This window comes from Protopterus annectens, chromosome 4.part1 (genome assembly GCF_019279795.1).
Source record: "Protopterus annectens isolate FY-2018-M chromosome 4.part1, PAN1.0, whole genome shotgun sequence".
Classification (NCBI taxonomy): domain Eukaryota; kingdom Metazoa; phylum Chordata; order Ceratodontiformes; family Protopteridae; genus Protopterus; species Protopterus annectens.
In genome coordinates, this window is record NC_056734.1 from 488,818,832 (window position 1) to 488,841,073 (window position 22,242).

General features: G+C 38.6%; 1 protein-coding gene across 1 annotated transcript in view; it reads left to right on the top strand.

The window, feature by feature from the left end:
- The window catches only part of LOC122800934 (carboxypeptidase N subunit 2-like), a 22,032-nt gene extending 1,206 nt beyond the window's left edge, over positions 1-20,826 (top strand). Inside the window, exon 2 of the mRNA XM_044070299.1 lies at positions 18,726-20,826. Within this exon, the coding sequence (XP_043926234.1) occupies positions 18,726-20,321 (1,596 nt within the window). The 3' untranslated portion in view covers positions 20,322-20,826. The remainder of the gene's footprint in view (positions 1-18,725) is intronic.
- The last annotated feature ends 1,416 nt before the right edge of the window (positions 20,827-22,242 follow it).

Genomic DNA, 22,242 nt, shown 5'->3' on the forward strand with positions numbered 1-22,242 from the left:
GTGTTGTGATATAATAGTTTAGTGTGGAAATGTGGATTAAAAGCATTCTGTATATACTCTGGTTTCTCAAGTTCATTATAAGTTTGTGTCAGTATTAATGTTTCATATTTTACAACAGTTGTTTGTCCTGTACAAATTTATTATGAGCAGATGTAAAGGAAACACATAACTCCTGCTCAGACAGTGAAGTTATTTTAGGAATGTAAGAAAATCTTTTGTGCAAATGTTAAAAATATATATTTAATATATTCACAGTACATCTATTAGAATATCTGTTGCATTGCCAACAGACAAATTTTATGCTCAGCCATAATTAACCGTAAATAGCAGAAATGATTGTTTACTTTGATGGCATCTCTTTACCAGGGTAAAACATTTATGAAGCAGAGAGCATGTCAATCCAACACACAAGTGATTGACAGAACAATAAACACACAGTCTCACACCACATGTCCTTGCTCCAACTCAAACCCAGAGCTCTTGCCATTAAACTAAAAAAAAAACAACTAGCTAAGATGAAATATAATACTTTATACTGTGATAAAAAGATATATATCCTGTCTAACTCTATGTCATTATACTGCCAGCCTATTTTTTTTGTTGTTCTTTTTCAGCATTTTTTGTGTACCTAATTATCAATGTAAACTGTTTGGCTTTTTCTCCCGGCCCTCGCTGAAAAAGGACATGTATCTAAATAAATAATAATAATAAAGTATGACACAGGACCACTGTTTTGAAGGAGGTTTACTGATACTGCGTTTTGGCATGTATGAAGTATATTGGATGTAAATGTGATAGTTAATGTACTTGCATTGAATTTATGAGTACCTAAAAAACATTGCATGTTAAGAAATGGAGTATCAATATTAAAAAACTTTACCTGGATTTGCAAACATCAAATGCATCTAACTTTTTTAATCTTGGGAGAAAACTTGACGATCACCCTTCTAATGACCACTGAAGCATGGAAGTTATGTACATGGTTTTTCATTTTTTTACACAAGTAATTAGCACTGCATGTCCAGCAGAAAACTAGGTTTTTGACATAAAAAATTAATTACCAAGATAAGGAGACTAATGTACACATAGGTGTACTAGGTTAATTAGGGTATGGTTATAAACTAGGGTGAGGGCTTGGCAAATATCCAAAGTTCTGTGTTCAGATTATTTGTCACCTTGTTACATAGATAAATAGAATCCCTCCAGGAATACAAAAACATATTATCAGATGTAAAAAAACATAGCATTTTTAAAGTGATATAAAATGCAGTATTGTAAATAATCGAATAAAATGTAAACATTTTAGGCTGTATTTAGCAAAGTTAAGTGTAGGCTCATAATTTATTTTGAGGTATTTGTGTATCATGATTGCTTTGTGGTGTTTTTGTACCAACTTTGTGCAGCAACTCTTGCGTAAAGCTGCCTCATGAACAACAAAACCATCTTGAACTTCAGAAGAAAGGGAAATTTTGCACTTGTATTCCCACATTCTTTGTGTATGTACTAACAAATCTCACCAAATTTAGCACAGTTTTTTTTGCATTTTAAAGACCTTAATACTCATTGCAAAACCTAATGTGTACTGTTTGAGACTGCTGCAGATATTGTGATGAGAATGTATGAGCTGCACACAGAGCACTGTGATGTTCAGCAGCTCTGATAAAGATGTGACATGTATATGCACTTACACAATAGAGTAAATAGATTTCTTAGTTATACAAATTTCACTTTTTTACCCAGTCAAGGTCATTACCTTTTCATATAACTCACTGAACCATGTATGACCTTCTGTGTGGTACTAGAACCTATACATTATCGGTTTCTAGATGTAACACTCATTTCATTAAATTTAATTCAGCTCATTTATGTTAAGACACAAAATGATTCTGTCCATAATGTTTTGAAATAATTTTGTTGATGAAGTATCATTTATTACATGTGCTAATTTAATGTTGTTATCCTGTTGTGCTACCTTAAACTTTGTCTCATCAGCCAATGCATCGTAAATATAAGTACCAAAGACAGGATTAGTAATGATCTTTGTAAAACTTCTTTAAGTTTTTACTTTTAAATGTTTTCCCAACTGCTTGTTTTCTTCAGTATAACCATCATTTAGTGCACTGGCATAACTGTTATCCAAACACACTTGGCAAATGGCTAAGTCCAGAAGTGGATCAGCTCAGTTGAACAACACACAAAAATTTTTGTTTGACATGAAATTGGGAACAAGGCAGGCTTGATTGAGTATTTTTCTGATGTAGGAAAAGTGTTTGGCAAGCTTTTGTTAAGCACCAGTAGGTGCGGTTAAATTCTAGTCACACACTAGAGCGTAACATCGGTTAGTGCTGGTCATGACAGAGAGGTCAGCAAGAGCAAAAATGAGTTTAAAAGCTTTTAGATAGTTAGTTTTATCACACTTCAAATAAAAAGTGTCTCAGTACAAAGTGTCCAATAGTTTTTAATGCTGCTACCTCCTTTGTCTGTAAGGTCCTCATAAAACAATTCTGTCTCTTGCACTTTTTCTCTATAATTGGCAGTAGCTGGAGCAGATAACGCTGTATGGATACAGAGAATTATGATCAGGTCTCTTGATCATAACTCGTATGCTTTCTTAACATGATTGTTAAAATTCACATCCTGAGCTTCACTTAGCTACTCTCTGGAGGGGAATTTCTTGACATCTATGTCTTAAACACATAAAAAGCTGGTTATGATCACAGATCCAATAAAATCTTATATATTTGAAATCAGATCTACAAAAGTATTAGTAGTTTTGACAAAAAAGACCTTCAGATGTATGTGTGTGTGTGTGTGTGTGTGTGTGTGTGTGTGTGTGTGTGTGTGTGTGTGTGCATATAACTTAAAGTGTGTGTGTGCATATAACTTAAACTAGTGTGTGTGTGCATATAACTTAAACCAGTGTGTGTGCGTGCATATAACTTAAATTAATGTGTGTGCATATAACTTAAACTAGTGTGTGTGTGCATATAACTTAAACTAGTGTGTGTGTGTGTGTGTGTGTGTGTGTGTGTGTGTGTGTGTGTGTGTGTGTGTGTGTGTGTGTGTGTGTGTGTGTGTGTGTGTGTGTGTCATACCCTAAATAAGTGGGATAAAGGCCCTAAAATAGGGACACTTTTTAAATATTGCTCTTACAAACAAAGTTGATAGAAAGCTGATTGATTTTGCATTGGTACTGAATTTTCTGAAGGGTATGAAGTCAAACTCAAATCTATAATTATTTCTAACTTCAGTCTTGAAAGATTTACCAGTAATTTTCCAGAAAACCATAACTATGGAAAATGGACCAAAAATATGAGGTCCCTCTCAAGTGTCTAGATTTAGCATTATATTTTTTGTCTTTCTCATAATTAGTGGTTTTCTGGCAAATCAGGGAGGACTGAAGTCACTAAACAGCAATGCAAATCATGAAGGCATGTGTTGTGTTAATTTCAGCTCCATAAGTGTATCAATATCTAGTCAGTATACAGCTCACAATATCTAGTCAGTATACAGCTCACAATGTCTTATTGTGCCTATAAAATTTGCCACGTGTTGTGCTTTTAATGGGCAGTGAAGAGTTTACAACACAATATTTTTTTAATAAGTGTTCTAGCAACTTTCTAAGTTAAAAAAAAAAACAATACTTAAACTGCCCCTATTTTTTGGCCATTGCATCCATTTATTTTAGGCTTTGTCCATATTTTTTACACTAAGATTAAGAGGCATGCATACCTCTCAGCTGTCCAGATTTGTCCAGATTTTTGCCTCCTAGATTTGGCCTATTCCTCACAGAATTTATGGTTTTCTGGCAAATCACTGAGGATTGAAATAGCTAAATGTCAAACACTTGAGTTTCGGTCTTCATTTCCTTCAGAAAATGTATGCAAAGACAAATGCTTCTAAGTCTGTAAGAGCTATATTTTAATCTGTCCCTCTTTTGGGGGCCTTTGTCCCGTCCCCACCTCCCCATTATTTTAGGCTTTGTCCAGCTTTCTTGTGCCAAGAGGTTGAGAGGTATGGAGGTATGGTATGTAATGCCTTAGTTGCCGATTATTTGTTGCATTTTAAGGAGGGATAGGGGTTCTGCATGCCTGAGTGTCCTCTTTTGTATAGGATGCCTAGTTGTCAGTTTCTCAATCATTCCCTATTGCAGTATTACCAGCTTACCAGTTTTTTTTTAATGTAAAGTAGGCAATTACTTTGTCAAGGGCAGCAGGCACTGAATTTGTAGATGAAGCACTGAAATGTAAAGTTGTTTGCCAGTAACAGCCTTTTCATTGTTTACAAATCTCTTTAATTTAGAAGTATTCGGGTGAATTTTACTTCTGCAGAGATTGTGCTTATTGATTGATACTCCCTCTCGGCTTTTCCTGGTTAGGGGTCACCACAGTGAATCACCTGTCCGCTCATAATTGGCAGTGAAGTTTTATGGTGTTGAGTTGCCAGCCCGGCGCCCAACCTTCCACAGAAGACACGCACACACTCGCGCCTAGGGCCAATATAGCATGTCCAATCCACTTACAGCATGTCTTTGGGATGTGGGAGGAAACCGGAGCACCTGGAGGAAATCCACATGACCACAGGGAGGACATGCAGACTCCGCACAGAAGGCACCCCAGCCGAGCATCAAACCAGAGAACCTCTTGTTGTGAGGTGACAACGCTAACCGCTGCACCACTGTGGTCGTCCCTGCATACTGATTGATACTGGTGAATTGTAATGACAAGTTTGAGTGGCCTTTTATGGTTAAAATGTACTGAAATGGGCAGTTTTGTCATTATTGGGTCATGCATTTTTTCATTGTTTGCTGGAAAAATGTTAAAAATTACAAATTTAAAACATACTAACAACTGGTACTGTATCATACAAGGAATATAATTTATTACAATCAGGAAGGTGAATCAAAGAACACATACATGAATGCATGGCCATAAAAATGTGTTCAAGGAGCCTATAATTTGAAAATAGCTCAAAGGTAAACTTAATTCTCCATTTTCCAGATGCATTTCATTTGAATGTAGGTTTTAATGCTATTTCAATGGCAGAAAATACCTAATTGAATACACACTGAGGTTTGAACATTGTTCATAGTAATTGGGGAGAAATAGCCAAGTAACAAAACACTGGTATGGCTGGGGAGGGGGAGGGGGCTGCTGCAAGAGGGGCTGCTTGGGAGGCCTCAATCTATTACCCTGCCTAGGGTCCAATTTGACCATGATTTTCTCTGCTAATAAAGTATGAGAGTAGTTTACACGGCCTCTTTAAATCCCAGAAAAATACTCCATGGTGCCGGTGTCCTCTCTTTTACGTTGGGCCAGGAGTGCTACACATACTGATGTGAGTAATGGGTCATGAAAATTACCATTTTCAACAGTGGGTCTTGGTCCATAAAGGTTTGGGAACCACTACTTTACACCACCTACTAGACTGCTGACAGAAAGGAGTTTGTGTTTCAGTTCATTTAAGGGAATGGAGATTTCAGTGCATTTTTAAGGGAATGGAGTTTTCAGTGCATTTTCAAGGGATCGAGTTTCAGTGTATTTTCAAGGGATTACGTTTCAAAGGAAAGTTTACTGCTGCTCATGCTAAGTCCGTTTTCAATGTGCAACTGTTTTATTAAATGGCATACTGTTGTAGAATTTGAAAGCAATGTTAGTAGCATAATTGCTTTTGGTGCATAAGGCTGTGGATTCTACTCCCACACCATGTAGATGAAGTGCTGATATCGGAGTACCCATATGATTGCATATTATTTGGTGTATTACAAGGAGGAATAGGGGTTCTACACTCCTGAGTTTCCTCCTTTTGTATGAGATGCCTAGTAACTATGAACTTGTTGGTTTCAGTCATTTCCTATTGCAACAGTCCCAGTTTACCAAAATTTTTTATGTAATATAGATTAATGCAAGGGCAACAGTCACTGAATTTGTAGATAAAACATTGAGGTGAAAAGTTGTTTGCCGGTAGCAACCTCTTCATTAATTACAGATTTCTGTTAATGTGGAATTATTCCAATGATTTTACTTCTGTAGAGATTGTGTATCGAGTTGATATTGGTAGATTGGCATGACAGAAGTCTAGGTTGCCTTTTATGGTTGAAATTTTCTGAAATGGATAATTTTGTCATTGGTTTATACTTTGTTTCATTGCTTATTAAAATGTTTTACACTACAATTTTTAAAAACATTCTAACAAGTGGGGATGTATTATACAAGGGGCTGTATTATACAAGGAATATAATTTAATACAATCAGGAAGGTGAATAAAAGAACAAATTCATGTATGCATTGCCCTAAAATGTGTGCAAGGAGTCTATTTTGAAAATGACCCAAAAGTAAACCTAATCCGCCACTGGCCAGATGCATTTCCTATGAATGTTGGTTTTCATGCCGTTTCAAGGGCAGAGAAGTTTACTGCTTATGCTAAGTCTATCTGTGTTTGTGCTGTTCTAGTTTAAGCTACTGTACACAGAGAGGAGAGAGGTCGCTATTCTACTTTCACTGAGCTGTAAGGCTTGCTCGCCTACCCATAGTAAATTAAACTGTTTAGATTAACTTGAGCATCCTTTTGAAAGAAGGCACATGGGCTAGTATTTTCTGAGGACATGACTTTTACAGTAAAATGTCTGAAGGAGCAACAGATAAAGCAGGCTTATTAAAAAAAATCCACTTTCCTTCACTTGCAGTTTAACTATATTACAAGGTATCTTCTTCCTGTGCAAGTAAGTATTTGAAGGAAATGACTGGAGTGGCTTTCTTGGGGAGTGACCTTCATGTGGGTGTGGCTTATAGCGGTGTTTCAGGAGTATGGTGTGGGTGGGGCTTAAGGGGCACTGAAGTACTACTTTGCTAGGGTGCCATTTCAGCTAAGGCCGGCCCTGCTTGCACCTCCTGTCACAAACCAGATAACACATAAAACACAAAAATCAGTGTGCCGCACAATCACAGCCCTTAAGGCGAAATAACATACCTAACATGCTAGTAATAGGCAACTCTATAGTCAAGCACACAGAAGTCCCACTCACTAGGCTGGACAAGGAGAAGGTTACTGTTAGCTGCCTGTCGGGAGCCGGAATCCACCACATAACACAAGCACTCAGGTCACTCCAGATCGAGTACAAATATGAGTCTGTCATTGTTCATGTTGGTGTGAATGACCTGAGATGTACTTCCATGGACTACATGAAAAGAGATATGGAAGAGCTCTCTGATCATGTAGCCAAGGCGGTTATGACCCTGACCCTGAGTAGCCTCCTGCCCTCACCAAGAATGATACCGCAGTATAAAGAAAAAATGATCAATTTCAACAATTGGCTAAGCTTCTAGTGTCATTCAAAGGGGATCCAGTGAATGTCAGCGTGGGATGACATACTCGACAAGCCTTGTTGCTTTGCAAGAGAGGGCTTGCACCTATCACCCCTAGGCTTTCGAATACTGGCCAAGGCTCTTGCTGCCCCCATAGTGCCTTTTTTAGGCAAGGCTCAAAAGTCAAACCCACCTCCATAAACAGCACAAATAAAAAAATGAAGGTTATGCTACTCAACGCCAGGAGTTTAAACCTCAAAATGCATGCTCTCGAAGCACTCCTCAGTATGGAGAATGTTGACATCTTTGCAGTAACTGAAACCTGGTTCAAGGCTCCACAGAGCACCCCAGCACTACCGGGCTACAACTCATACCACACATTTCGGCCACAGAGCATGGACCGAAACACAAAAGGAGGGGGTGTATCCATATTCATCAAGGATACCTACACCTCCAGGTTAGTGGAGCAGCATGATACCTCCGAGATCATCCATGTGCAACTAACATCAGGCAAATCTGCAATGCAAATTGTGGCCTGCTACAGATCACCCTCCATGACCCAGGACCACCACTCCATCTTTCTGGAGACACTGGAAAACATGAAGGTCCTACCGAACACCCTGATATTGGGCAATTTCAATTACCCTACTGTTAACTGGGAAAACTACTCAAGTACAAACTCCCAGGTCCAGTGCTTCCTGGAATTTTTCAACTCAAATGCCCTGGATCAGCTTGTAAACTCCCCTACCAGAGGCGAAAACATATTGGACCTGGTCATCACCAACATGGGTGACAGGTGTTCCACACCGGAAGTCAACCCGTCACTGGATAGATCAGACCATAAATTAATCACTCTGGATGTCCACACCACACCACCACCTCCAATCAAGGAAACCACAGTGAAAAACCTTTCTACAGCAAACTTCACCTTACTTAAGACAGAGTTGGTAAGTTTCACAGCCCCCGTGCTAAAGGATAACAGTGTCCAATATGCAGGAACCTTTACAAATGCACTCTATGAGCACCTACAAGGATGCATGGATCATGCCATCCCTAGCAAAACCAAGACTCATTCCCCTAAGAGAAGGAAACCAGTCTGGTGGACCACTGCCATGAACAGGCTATACAATAGAAGGAGGAAACTAGTTCAGAAAAAAAGCAAATACCAAGAAGGAAAGACATCCCTGATCAGTATCAGTAAGAAACTAAGGTCCCTCATAAAATTCTCCAAGGCTAACTTCAAAAAAAAAAAAATAGCCAAGGATTTGAAAGATAACCACAAAGCCTTCTTTAGCTATGTCAAGAATCTAAGTGACAACTCACAGATATGCTCTGAGCTAGTGCAAAATAGCACAAAATATACTGAACCCACTGATATTGCCAACATCCTGGCAGATAGATTCAGTGCAAACTTCACCTCCCCTCTCACCCCCAAAAGGGCCCACAACAATACCAGAAAAGTGTAGTGTCCTGGAAATCACAGACGCACAGGTGAAAACAGGCCTTTCAAAAGCCAAAAGCACAGCATCAATGGGGCCAGATGGTGTCCCAGGCTGCATCTTGCACGAACTACAGAACGAACTAACACCCCCACCTAAACACACTGTTCAACCTCAGCCTCTCCACAGGCTACGTGCCCATAGAATGGCACATAGCAATGGTTATTCCACTCCACAAAGGAGAAGCCCCAACAGACCCTGGTAACTATCATCCCATAAGCCTGACTAGCCTGGTCTGCAAGGCTATGGAGCGCATCACCATAGAACTCATTAACAAAAAAATTGGGAACCTACAAACACTTGACTCGACCCAGTTCGGCTTTGTTAAGGGAAGATCCTGCTTCCTAAACCTGGTTGACTTCTTTGAGACAGTCACCAAGGCCATAGATGAGGGCAAGGCAGTTCACATAGCCTACCTTGACCTCACCAAGGCTTTTGACACTATTCCCCACTCGGGAATTATAGAAAAATTCACCAGCCTGAACATAAACTCCTACATCACGAGATGGGTTGCCAACTGGCTTACAGACAGAACTCACACGGTAAGATTAGCGGGCTCCAGGTCCGACTCTAAACCAGTCACAAGTGGTGTCCCACAAGGCTCGGTCCTGGGACCCCTACTGTTCAGCATATACTTCTCAGAAGTACAGGCAAACACAGGAGGACTATGGCTAACCAAGTTCGCCGATGACTGCAAACTGGGAGCCATAATTGACTCTCCGGCTGACATGGACATTCTCCAAAAGGGCCTTACTGAGACAGACACCTGGTCAAAGTCATGGTCTCAAGCTAAATGCCAAAAAATGCATAGTCATCCCATTTGGGAAAAACAAAATACCCATGAATTACCACATAGGTGGCAGCCCCCTTAATACAGAAGAGGTAATAAGAGATCTGGGGACCCAGGTAGATAGTAATCTCTCCTTTGACAATCATATTGCCAAAGTAGTTAGGAAATCCTTCTATGTAGCCCATCTAATTACTAAAGGGTTCGCATCTAGAAATAAAGAGGTTATAGTGCCCCTCTGCTTGTCGCTCATCAGACCCATCATAGAGTACAATGCCCCATTTGGGATGTACCTCACAAGACACTTCCAACAGCTGGAAAGACCACAAAAGTACCTCACCAAGTGGATTACTGGCCTCAAACATATGTCCTATGCAGCCACACTGGAAAAACTCCAGCTGTACTCAGTCACATATCGCTTACTCAGAGGTGATCTCTGCCTGACTTACAAAGCCACGTCCAACTCAGAATTGATGGACATGCTCCACCTAAAGAAATCCAAGTCACTGCGAGCCACTCACTCTAGTGAGCTAAACCTCACCACAACAATAAATAGAACACGCTGGAGGGATAGATTCCTTTCACAGAGACTCCCCATGCTTTGGAACAAAATTCCTAACTACATTAGGCAAAGCCCCTCATTAACACTCTTCAAGAGAAACCTTGACGAGTGGATGCATAACAGAAAATACACCCCTGGGATCACTTCATTGGTTCATCTTGACAGAGGCTCAGTTAATTAATCAATGGGGCGGCGAAAGCTGACACACTCTGGCTAGGCTTATAAATTCCCTCGGGCAGATAGCCTAGTACCTACCTATGAACCTAAGAACCTATGAACCTATGAACCTATATCTGTGTCAATAAGCTTACTGGAAATAATTAGACAGGCTTGCCTTCACCCTTACATAGATGTATACTTTATTACAAGTATTAGTAACAAGTGAAGCATTTAATGAATAATATAAAGATTTGTAACACACTATGAGATCTGTGCAAAGGTTTCATATTTTTGAGCCAAAATCTTCAAGATTGTTGACCCTCAATATACATCTTCCCTTTTATGAATCAATGACTTTTTTTACTTTGCCTCCCAGTGTGTGATTTTCCTGTTACATTCTTTTTTCTATACAAGTTGTAAAAGAACCCCACTGCTCATGTTAAAAAGGCCCTGTTTCTGCAACGCAGTATTTTATTATTCAGAGACACATTAGTTGCAATGAGGAAAGATCTCATTGTTGAGTAATTTGTGTCTCTATATCACTGTTAACTAACATGAGTGCAAATTAGCACTTACCTGCAGTAGTTACCAGTGGTAGTAGCTGCATTGTTTCAGCAAAGGCACCCCCCTCATTCACTCTTACACACGCATATATTCAAACACACAGTCTCACACACACACACACACACACACACACACACACACACACACACACACACACACACACACACACACACACACACACACACACACACACGCACAAACACTCACTACATGCCCCATACCTGTCCTTGTGTTGTGAGTACTTCTTCGATGTTTTCTTTTTCCTGGTCAGCCATTAATGACGTTCATTACAGTTTCACACTTCATATCCTTCAGTAAATTCATGTTAGTGCAAAAGCTGTTATACCAGCAAATTTACAAGTTTGTAGGAAGAATACTGTACATTCACACACATGCAGACATGCATACATGCACACACGCGTGCATATGCACGCGAGCGGGCGCACACACACACACCCACACACCCACACACACCCACACCCACACACACACACACACACACACACACACACACACACACACACACACACACACACACACACACACACACACACACACACACACACACACCCCTACCTGACCTACCTCCTCACTAATTCCCTTGCTGCTACATCCCAGGCAGACCCATGCTCACACATACAATCACACATGGAGTCCCTCACATGGTCTCAAGTATAAACTCCCTAACAGTAGCTGAACTCTAACCTCCCCAGCATTTACCCCTACCATGACAGATAACCACAGCCTTTATGTCTGTATTCATTACTGTATGTGACTAGGAGCAGCTGTGCTAAGTTATACAACTGAGCAATTCTTGGAATTGTTCAGCTGCGTAAATCAAGACCCATAAACACGATGCACCATCACCACAAGCCACACAAACCAACTCTCAGAAATTCCACAACATAGTGAAATAAATAAGAAAATTTATTAAAGTTTGCCATCATGGAGAGGATCAGTAAAATTGTTACAAATTGTTTGTCCTACCTTGCTGACCAAACCAGAAGCAATATGAGACTAAACATTATAATTCAAATGCATTGATCCACCAGAACCTTGCCCTGGGTGATTAGGACAACAGGAATGAACCCTGGGAAAGCAATGTTTTGTCGAAATATTCAAAGCTCCATTGAAGTTGTCTGTATGTTGAATAGTAGCTGAAATGTTAGTTGAAACATTTTCAGGTGGCAATAAAAGCAGAGGACTCAGACTTCCTCCTGTAATAACATTCTGAGTAGACAAGGCCTGAGTCAATAGTTCAGCAATTTTAGTCAAGTTGTCAGTTAGCTGTTTAAATTCAGCTCCAGTAAGGTTAGTGTCATTGCTGGCTTGGTGGCAAGTGTACCTTAGTTGTCTTCCATGGTAGAGAAAAGAACTAGTGAGGACATGGTGGCAAACAGCAAAACAAATGAAAACCAAACACAAAGGAGCTTCCAGTGCCAAGAAGCCAAGAATGAAAACAAATTGTACTAATGTCACAAGCCACAAAAAAGCAATTCTCAGAAATTCTACAACTATTCTACAAATTCTACTATTCTGCATAACTTCTTAAAATGTACTCCTTATACATGACTTCCCAACTGAAGTTGATCAAGACAATCTGAAAAAGAGTATATTTTGTTTTATTTTTATTTTACGTTTGATTACCATGATGGTACACTGATCAAAACTGTGATTTGCAGGTATTGCTCAGGTGAAATAATTCACAAAAAAGACAACAGAGAGGCAGTTAAGCTGTACATGATAAATGCAAAACAAAAAGTAACAATATATATAACACAAACTGTACAGTAACAATTCATAGATGTAGCTACATTTATAAGAGAAATGTAAACGTTACAGTTCACATGATGATATTTCAGGTTTATATCATGGTGGAGATGCAATGGGGGTAATGAGAATCAGGGCAGGGGGTGATGGATGAGTTAGGAGGTGTTAGCAGATGAAGGTAATGCTACAGGTTGGGAGTCCCCTGTGTGTTGTGGCCTGCTGTGGTGCAAGTGCAGTTTGATTTGGTGTGGAGGAATTTTTAAGCTCATCTCTTAAGGTGGAGAAGGGGACTATTGTTCCTTTAGGTGGTTTGGGGGGATTCCCACATTTTAGGAGTAAGACTAGAGAAAGAGTGGTTGGTGAAGTGAAGTCGGATTTGTGGGTTTGGAATCAGGGCTGCTTGGAAGATACATCTGATGCTGTACTTTGTGTGTAGTACCAAGTTTGGAAGCTAGCACTGAGAATGAATTTGGCTGAAAAAGTTTAAAGATAAGAGAGCCTAGTAGTAGGCCTACTCTGTGCTTCACTGGTTGCCATTTTTGTTTTTGAGGGTGAGGCAGTGGTGCTCATTAGAGGTCAAGTTAGTGATGAAATGACAGATTTTGTTTTTGTTAGTCTGAGGTTGTCTCCACTATACCTTCTGCCAATACTGTGAAAGATTCTGTGGCAGGTTGAAGTGGTATTTCCTCACAACAGTCGAAACCTCAGTCTGCTATATTGTCGGGGCTCACCCCCCCCCCCCCCCGCGCCTAACTAGCATGCACTACAGGGTACTGCATCTGGAACCAGACCGAAATTATTGGCACCTTTCAATATGGAACATTTTTTACCATTGCCGGTGAAATCACACACCACGTCCCAGATGAGATCCACCAGTCGGGGCCGCCTGAATAGGAAATATTCAGGAGAGAGCAGCAATGTGAATCAAAGGACAAGGAGATAAATGAGTTGATTTTCAACTTGTCTGACCATGAATTGACTATGGCTGTGACCTCTCTCTTGAATAAAGGTTTATCCTTTATTCCCTCAACAGGTATGAACGTGAGTGATTTGTTAATTGACTTGAGGATGTTTGGGCGCAATATTTGTTTGAAGCTGTTGTTTGAAAAAGACTCTAGTCAACCAGCTGAACACCCTCTTAAGCGCAAGAGGCTTTATAATCTTGTACTGCCTGCCCATATAGAATATTTAATAAAGACATGTGAAAGAGACATCTGTGATGTTATATAACAAAAATAACTGTTCTTACTTTAATTTAAATCTGAATGAGAGAGAGGCCTTGCGGTCCTTGCAGAACAACATGGCTTTAGTTATCAGACCTGCAAACAAGGGTAGGGACATTGTTCTCATGAATATGGATGATTACGATAAAGCAATGTATGGGTTATTGGGAGGATATTGATACCTATGCTTTAATTGATGATTTACGTTTTAGGGGCATTCTGAGACATGTATATGATACTCTGTATGATCTCCTGATATGTAGGCAGATAGACAACACATTATATTGTTATTTGCAGATAGAACATCCACTTGTCCCATGTATTAAAGGACTACCCAAAGTACATAAGTCCATACACTCACCTCCTATGAGACCCAAAGTTGCAGGTGGTGGGTGGGTGACTGAAACCATGTCCATTTATATAAAACAGAAACTGGGACCTCTGGTTAAGCAAATACCGATGATTTTAAAGATACTACTCAGTTCTTGAATGATTTAGATGTATGCACAAAGGAATGTGTTTCACATGAATGTATAATGGTTATGGTAGATGTAAAAAGTTTATTCACCTCTATACCAAATGAATAAGGCTTGGATGCTATTAGGGAGGTTTTGAACACTATGAATATGATGGAGAACAGTGAAGTGATATTAATTTGTACGTTATTAGACTTGGTTCTTTCCAATAATGTGTTTATGTTTGATAACAAAATGTACCTGCAGCAGTGGGGTGTCACTACAGGCACCCCATTTGTGAAGTCTTATGCAAATTTAGTCATATATCACTGGGAGAACATGCATTTATTTAATAGCACTTATTTTTCACATATCAAGCTGTATAGACAGTTTGTAGATTATATGTTTTGTTATGAGATGGTGAGCTTTCTTGTCTACTTGATTTCATAACCTATTTAGAGTCAATGACTGACTTTTTTAAAGTTTACTATGGTATCATCTCTACATAAAGTTGATTTTTTTTAGATGTAATTGTATATAGGGATGAATCTGGGACCATTATGACTGGCTTATTTCGAAAACCCTGTTGGAGAAACAATTTGTTGGATTTCAGCAGTATGCATCCTAGGTTTATGTTCCCAAATGTAGTGAAAGGACAGTACCATAGAATGAGGAGGATCTGTAAGAATCAAACAGATCTAAATGCTGAAACTGATACCCTAGAAAAGCTGTTTGTAGATAGGGGATATAATAAAGCAGTACTGGACAGAATGAAAAATACTGTTTTTAATTCTACAAGGCCAATTAGAGGCTGGGTTTGTAAATTCATCACAACTACCTAGGAATACTAAACAATACAAAGATAGGAAAGTTTCTTTTATGACTAAATATGCAAATGACAATGAGATTATGTCTGATATCATCAGGCGTAATTGGCATGTTTTAACTATAGATCTAGCTATAGCTAATATAGGAGGGAATGTACCGAGTTTTATATATAAAAAAACTTGAATTTGAAACAGTTATTGTGTAAGGACAAAACTCAACTTGTCAAGCAGGATCAGAGCATGAGATTTGGCACTTTCCCCTGTAAGCAATGTAACATGCTTAAAGTCATAACTGTGATTCAGGCCTATAATCATCCTACACTGAATTTTGAATTTTACCCCAGGTTCCATGCCACTTGTGATACCAATAACCTAGTGTATTTAGCCAACTGTAATTGCTGTAAATGTTTTTATATTGGCAAAACTTCCCGAAGGCTAAGAGACAGGATCTACAATCACCTGTATGACATCAGGAATTATAACACACAGAATGCCCTAGCTAAAAATATTATTGAATTTAATACACATCATTTTAGGTTTAGGGCTTTACAACTGGTATATGAGAATTCAAGAGGGGGTAATAGAGATAATCACCTTGACTCTGTTGAACTTAAATGGATATTTAGGCTAAGAGCACATACACATCCAGGGCTAAATAGCTATGTGAGCATCAGGCCTGAATTAGAGGCATGGTCCTTTAAATAGTTTACTGCATAATAATTAACTGCATAGTGATTGTTTAATGACTTGTTTATGAGTTTTAGATTGTATTAATTGGTTTTAGTGATGATGTGATTTACTATTTAAACTGACTGCTTTATTTTGTATTAAGATCTGATGAAGCATGGTTATCCCAAGTGAAAGCGCTTATCTACTTGTTTTTATCGTTGGAATAAACTGGATTTTAGAGCCTTGGTGGTCCTACCTTGTTTATTTTATTTTATCTTTGGTTGTTTCTTGGGACTGGACCTTTGTGCAGCAGTGACTACCTTTGTTTTTACATTTGATTGCCATGATGGTACACTGATCACAGCTGTTCATTTGCAGGTATTGCCCAGGTGAAATAATTCACAAAAAAGACAACAGAGAGGCAGTTAAGCTGTACATGATAAATGCAAAACAAATCGTAACAATATATATAACACAAACTGTACAGTAACAATTCATAGATGTAGCTACATTTATAAGAGAAATGTAAACGTTACAGTTCACATGATGATATTTCAGGTTTATATCATGGTGGAGATGCAATGGGGGTAATGAGAATCAGGGCAGGGGGTGATGGATGAGTTAGGACGTGTTAGCAGATGAAGGTAATGCTGCAGGTTGGGAGTTCCCTGTGTGTTGTGGCCTGCTGTGGTGCAAGTGCAGTTTGATTTGGTGTGGAGGAATTTTTAAGTTCATTTCTTAAGGTGGAGAAGGGGGCTGTTGTTCCTTTAGGTGGTCTGGGAGGGATTCCCACATTTTAGGAGTAAGACTGGAGAAAGAGTGGTTGGTGAAGTGAAGTCTGGTTTGTGGGTTTGGAATCGGGGCTGCTTGGAAGACACATCTGAGGCTGTAGTTTGTGTGTAGTACAAAGTCTGGAAGCTAGCACTGTGAATGAATTTGGCTGAAGAAGTTTAAAGATGAGAGAGCCTAGTAGTAGGCCTACTCTGTGCTTCACTGGTTGCCATTTTTGTTTTTGAGGGTGAGGCAGTGGTGCTCATTAGAGGGCAAGTTAGTGATGAAATGACAGACTTTGTTTTTGTTAGTCTGTAGTGTGGAGGAGTTTTTCTTAGAGGCTGTGGCTGTTATGGATTGTTCATATTCAAGTTGGCCAGAAGGACTTCTTTGCCTGTTGCTGCCATGACTGATCTAGATAGGTAGAATGAGACTTTCCTGATTCAGAAGAGAAGTCAGTTAACTTTTGCCCTTGATTTTTCTATATGAGTATTGAATGTTAGTAACTGGTCTAACCACAAACCAAGTTATTTGAAGGGGTCGGTTGTTTCTACTGGTGTGCCACAAAGGGTGGCGATATTGAGCAACTTTGGTGATTTTTTTGAATGGTGCCAAATAACATGCTTATTTGTAGGATTAAGTGTGAGTTTGTGTTTAATGACAAGGAATTAAAGGAGTTAAGATATTTTTGTAGTTATGTTTTGACTGGAGAGTCATTGATGCTGGACCTGATGAGCACCATGTGATCAGTGTAGAGGGTCAGTTGCAGAGTAGGAAGATTGTGAGGTAGTTTTTTAATTAAAATAGAGAAGAGAAAAGAAGAGAAGAAACACTAGGACAAAACCTTGGGGCACTCTTGTTGAAAGAGATGTGGGCTGAGAAAAGGAAGACCCTGTTTTAACTGTGGAGAATTTGTTTGATAAGAAGTCTTGTGCTAATGTTCTAAAGATAAAAAAGGAGGAGTTGATGGTTGATAAAGTCAAAGGCTTTTGTGAGGTCAATGAATATTGCTTCTGTCAAATTACCTTTGACCATGTTGAGGAGACGATCTGAAGAAGATACCGAAAGCGCTTATCGTTTGGAATACATAGGGACTGTTTTATTCTACATCAAGATTTTAATTTGACATGAAGATTTTAACTTTTCCTACAATAAAAGGATTTTAACTGCCATTAAAGCTAGAAGAAAGCTAGAAGCTTTTATTTGATCTGTTAGACTGGTTAAGCTGTTATCACAGTTCATCACAGTCACATAGCAGCTACTACATCTTCAGTGTGGATACTTTGTATATCGGACCAGCCAAAAAGATTGGATACTTTGAAGCCATCATAAGGCTGGAAACTTTGGAGCCATCATTTCGCTATGGTATAACTACATTCACAGCATGAATATCTTGTAAGTGCATTTAATTTAAGTACTGGAAATGTATGCAAGTTTTTTGCTATATATGTTGCACTTTTAAGTTTTATATCATTTAACCACACTACCTATTCTCCAAGAGAACTTTACTTCATTGGCCATTGTTGTACAGCGTTTTATTTTGAATAATGTTGAGGAGACTGTTGTTAATTAGGCACCAAAGTGCTGTCGTACTTGAGAGTTGTACAGATGATTTTTTTCTAGAGTGTTTTGGGGTTTAGGTTGTGTGGGCGGAAGGATAATGAGTGATGCTTTTCAGATGTTTGGCATTACATTTTGTGTCAGGTAAAAGTTAAAGATGTGATGAAGAAGGTGGGTTAGAAAGTCCCTGCAGTGGTAGATAAACCAGGGAAATTTGTGGTCTGAACCTGGAGAAAAGTCTGTGGGCATGTCTTCAACTATGTCGCTGATTTCTTTATGTGAGATTTGTATATATATTCCTTAATATGAGCAATATTACTTTCATACAATAACTACAATTTATATAAGGTTTATTAGCACTTATAGGAGAGAACAACCAACCAGAAGCATCAATATTGTTTGGCATGTTAAAGAGATTATGAAGAAAAACATTCTGTCAAAATAATTTCACTCTCTAGTACTGCACATACATATGATACATATACTAAATTAACAATAAAGATAATTACATTAATACTGATTGAATTGTGATGATTTGTTATTAATATTTTCCATCATTGCTCTTTATTTTTCAGATCAAAGTCAACAAGGAAATGTTAACTGCACTTCTCATTACACAACTGTGCATTTTCGTGCAAAGCTGCTCTAAGCACTGCGCCTGCTTTCAAGGTGTTAAGGTTTTCTGCTCAGATGAAACAACTACAGAGATACCTGAAGACATAGCAGCTAATGTAACAGAAGCCATCTTTGTTACAACTGGAATACAAATACTGATGCCGTGGTCTTTCATAAACAACACTGAGCTAATGAAGTTAGTCTTTTTGAATAATCCTTTAATCGCAGTTGAACCAGGTGCTTTCAGCGGCTTAACTAAACTAAAAGAACTTGAAATCACAGGAAGTTCCCTGAAAACATTAAATACCTCCATTTTTGATGAAATGATCCAACTAAATAAACTGCACATTCAGTCAAACTTTATTGAAATAGTAGAGAAAGGCTGGTTTGATAAGTTGGAGAATTTAGAAATCCTACAGCTGAAAGACAATATGATCCATTCTGTTTATGCAGATGCATTCTGGCACCTTACAAAGCTTAACTTGTTAAACCTTGCCCTGAATAAACTCACAACTCTACCCACAGGTCTGTTTGATAAGCTCAGAAACCTTACCATCTTAAAACTGCAGGAAAACAGACTAAGTTCTTTACCCTCATCTATTTTTCAAAACCTTCCCAATCTTGTGGAACTTTACTTGAATGGTAACATATTCAAAGAGCTTCCTGCTAATGTTTTCACTAATCTTATTCACCTTGAAAAGTTATATCTGCAGAACAATCTGATTGTTAGCTTTCCATCCTGTATATTTCATCCTTTACAAAATCTCAAATACTTAAATCTAGACAGAAACAAGCTAGAAGAAATCCCTGATGGGTTATTTGACAAAACGCTCAGTCTTATCCGGCTATCTCTTTCTCATAACAAGCTAAAAACTATCTATGGGAATGCTTTTAAATTTTTAGGGAAATTGAAATATCTTATCTTGTCCTACAACCAAATCACAGAGATTTCCAGGGAATCTTTTCATGGCCTCTCTCTCCTCAGTGATATCCATTTAAAAAACAACAGCCTTAGTGCTTTAGAAAATGATCTTTTTGAAAATAATAGTTATATGGAGGCAATTGATCTGTCACAGAACTTGCTGAAGACACTGCCTGATGGGATATTTAATTCACTTAATCTGCTCTATGCTGTGTATCTTTATGATAATCCATGGGCTTGTGATTGCCACCTACGTTATCTCACAGAATGGATTCAGAACGATTCTGAGATAAAATTTAGGACTTCACCTAGTTGTGAAAGCCCCAAACACTTGAAAGGGAAAATAATAACATCTGTGAAAAAAGAAGAGTTACTGTGTTCAACTTCAGATTTTTCTGGCAACAATGTCAGGTCCAAATTACTGCAAGAGTCTGATCAATGTACTTTAAAGGAAAACAAAGATCTTGGCTCTGTCAAGTGCAGTGTACCCTCATATTCTACAATAAATGTTAAGGTCATTGTTGATTCTGTATCAGAATGTGCTTGTAGTTTTGACAGTGGTGGGCTTATGACAGTAAGGTGTTTTAATACCACCATAATCATTTCCAGCAGTTGCAAAGAAAGCAATATCTAATAAACAAAACTAAACATGCCTTTTAAATTGTGTAGCAGTCAGAACAAAGACAGTTAAGTCTGCATGATGATTATAAATGAATATACCGCTTCCATGATGCCTTGTGTGTTTATTCCATATCAGAAACAAATGAACCACCCTCACATTGTAAGCTACAGCAATATACATTGTTGAGTATGAAAATGCTAAGGCATATAAATAATAAATCTGGGATTCTCTATTGGCAATATGTAATTGTTTTTTTACCTAGAACTGCATTTCTGTGCATGTATTTTCTACATAGCTCGCAGTTAGTATCATCCAGGCTTGACTTTCCATTCAGGTGCAAACTTTCTGTATGACTGTTCCTCATTTTTGTGTTTCCATTTTAGATTTGAAAATGAAATGACATTATTAACATATGTTTAATTTACTGTAACATGCTTAACCTTTTCATACCTTTATGTACATAGGAAGCTCCAGAAAATAAATGCCACTGAACTTAATATTAAAGTTATTCGAATGATTCCTTTACCACTTGGTTTTCTATCTTGCTAGTAAGCTTGTACAAAACATGCAGAACCCTTGATAAAAACAGTCCACAGGAGAATAATAATTTACTTATGAGGTAGGGATAGCAGCCAGTGCAGTTTTCCTTCAAATTTGGAGGTGGCGTTAGGCTATAGAATTATAAAAAAATGACTCTGTGATCTATTCAACACTGATATACATCCTGTTTCTGAGCTACAGCCCTTTTTTTTTTTGAGAAGACATATTTTAAACAATTTTTGGGAGGTGTGTGTGTGTGTGTGTGTGTGTGTGTGTGTGTGTGTGTGTGTGTGTGTGTGTGTGTGTGTGTGTGTGTGTGTGAGGGTTCTCATCAGCACTGCTTTGTTATTGCAGTGTTAGCCCATCTATGTAGGCAGACTGTGGTGTTACCATACCTCTCAAGTGTACCTCATTGCAAGGAATGTCCCTCATTCTGAGTCTTAAAATATTCATGTTCCACATTGTTCCGCATTGAAAGTATCCATCATAAATAAATAACAAAGAATCATATTAATTCATCAAAATCACTTTATGTAAGCATAAAGTAACACATTTCAACCTTCCTGTGAGCCTAGTAGCTGAAGTTGTTAGTGTTTTGCATTTTGCCCATTTTTTCCGCACATAGTGAGAGGTGGTGTTCCACATTCTGGAAATGGAAGGCTAAGAGCTGTGGGCATTGCATCTCTAGCAGTTAATGAATAAACCCCCTAGAGAGGTTCATTTAATCATTATAATTAAGTTGTTGCTAGCTAGACTACACATAACGTGCTGCTGGTGAGCTGTTGGGGGCAGTAATCTTTGCATTTGTGTGTAGCCAGGGTGACCAATGGACTTATGTACCAGTTCTCTAAGACGGCTTTTCAAATATGAATCATATAGTAGGCCAGCCTCCAGATTTATCTTTAGATTAAGTTGAAACTGTGAAGTCTCCATTGTTCTGTAAATAAGCTAATGAGAAGACTCAGGAGTCAGAGGGGGAACCACCAGCTGCTGTGGGTTTAGGTAGATGTAGGCATGCTCAATATGCCCTTGCCCTGGCTAAGACATAATGGATAGCAGACATGCTGACCACCTAAGGGGTATGACTTTCATCCTATGCACATACATACAGTAAAACTGATGCCAGGCAATGCTCACAATCTTTATCTACCCATGTAATGACTGTGTACTGCTAGCATCACACACAGTCAGCCCCGAATGACAACATTTGTAACTGCAGGACTATCAAGGTAAGTGATGAACCTGGAAGAGAAAAACACATGGGAAAGAATGTGAATGAATGGCATATACTTGCATACTGTTACTTGAAAATGTACCCAAGTAAAATGTGTGTGAGTTGTCCAGCAATTACATCAATATGTGACAGGATTGACTTATGTGGATAGATTTCTGT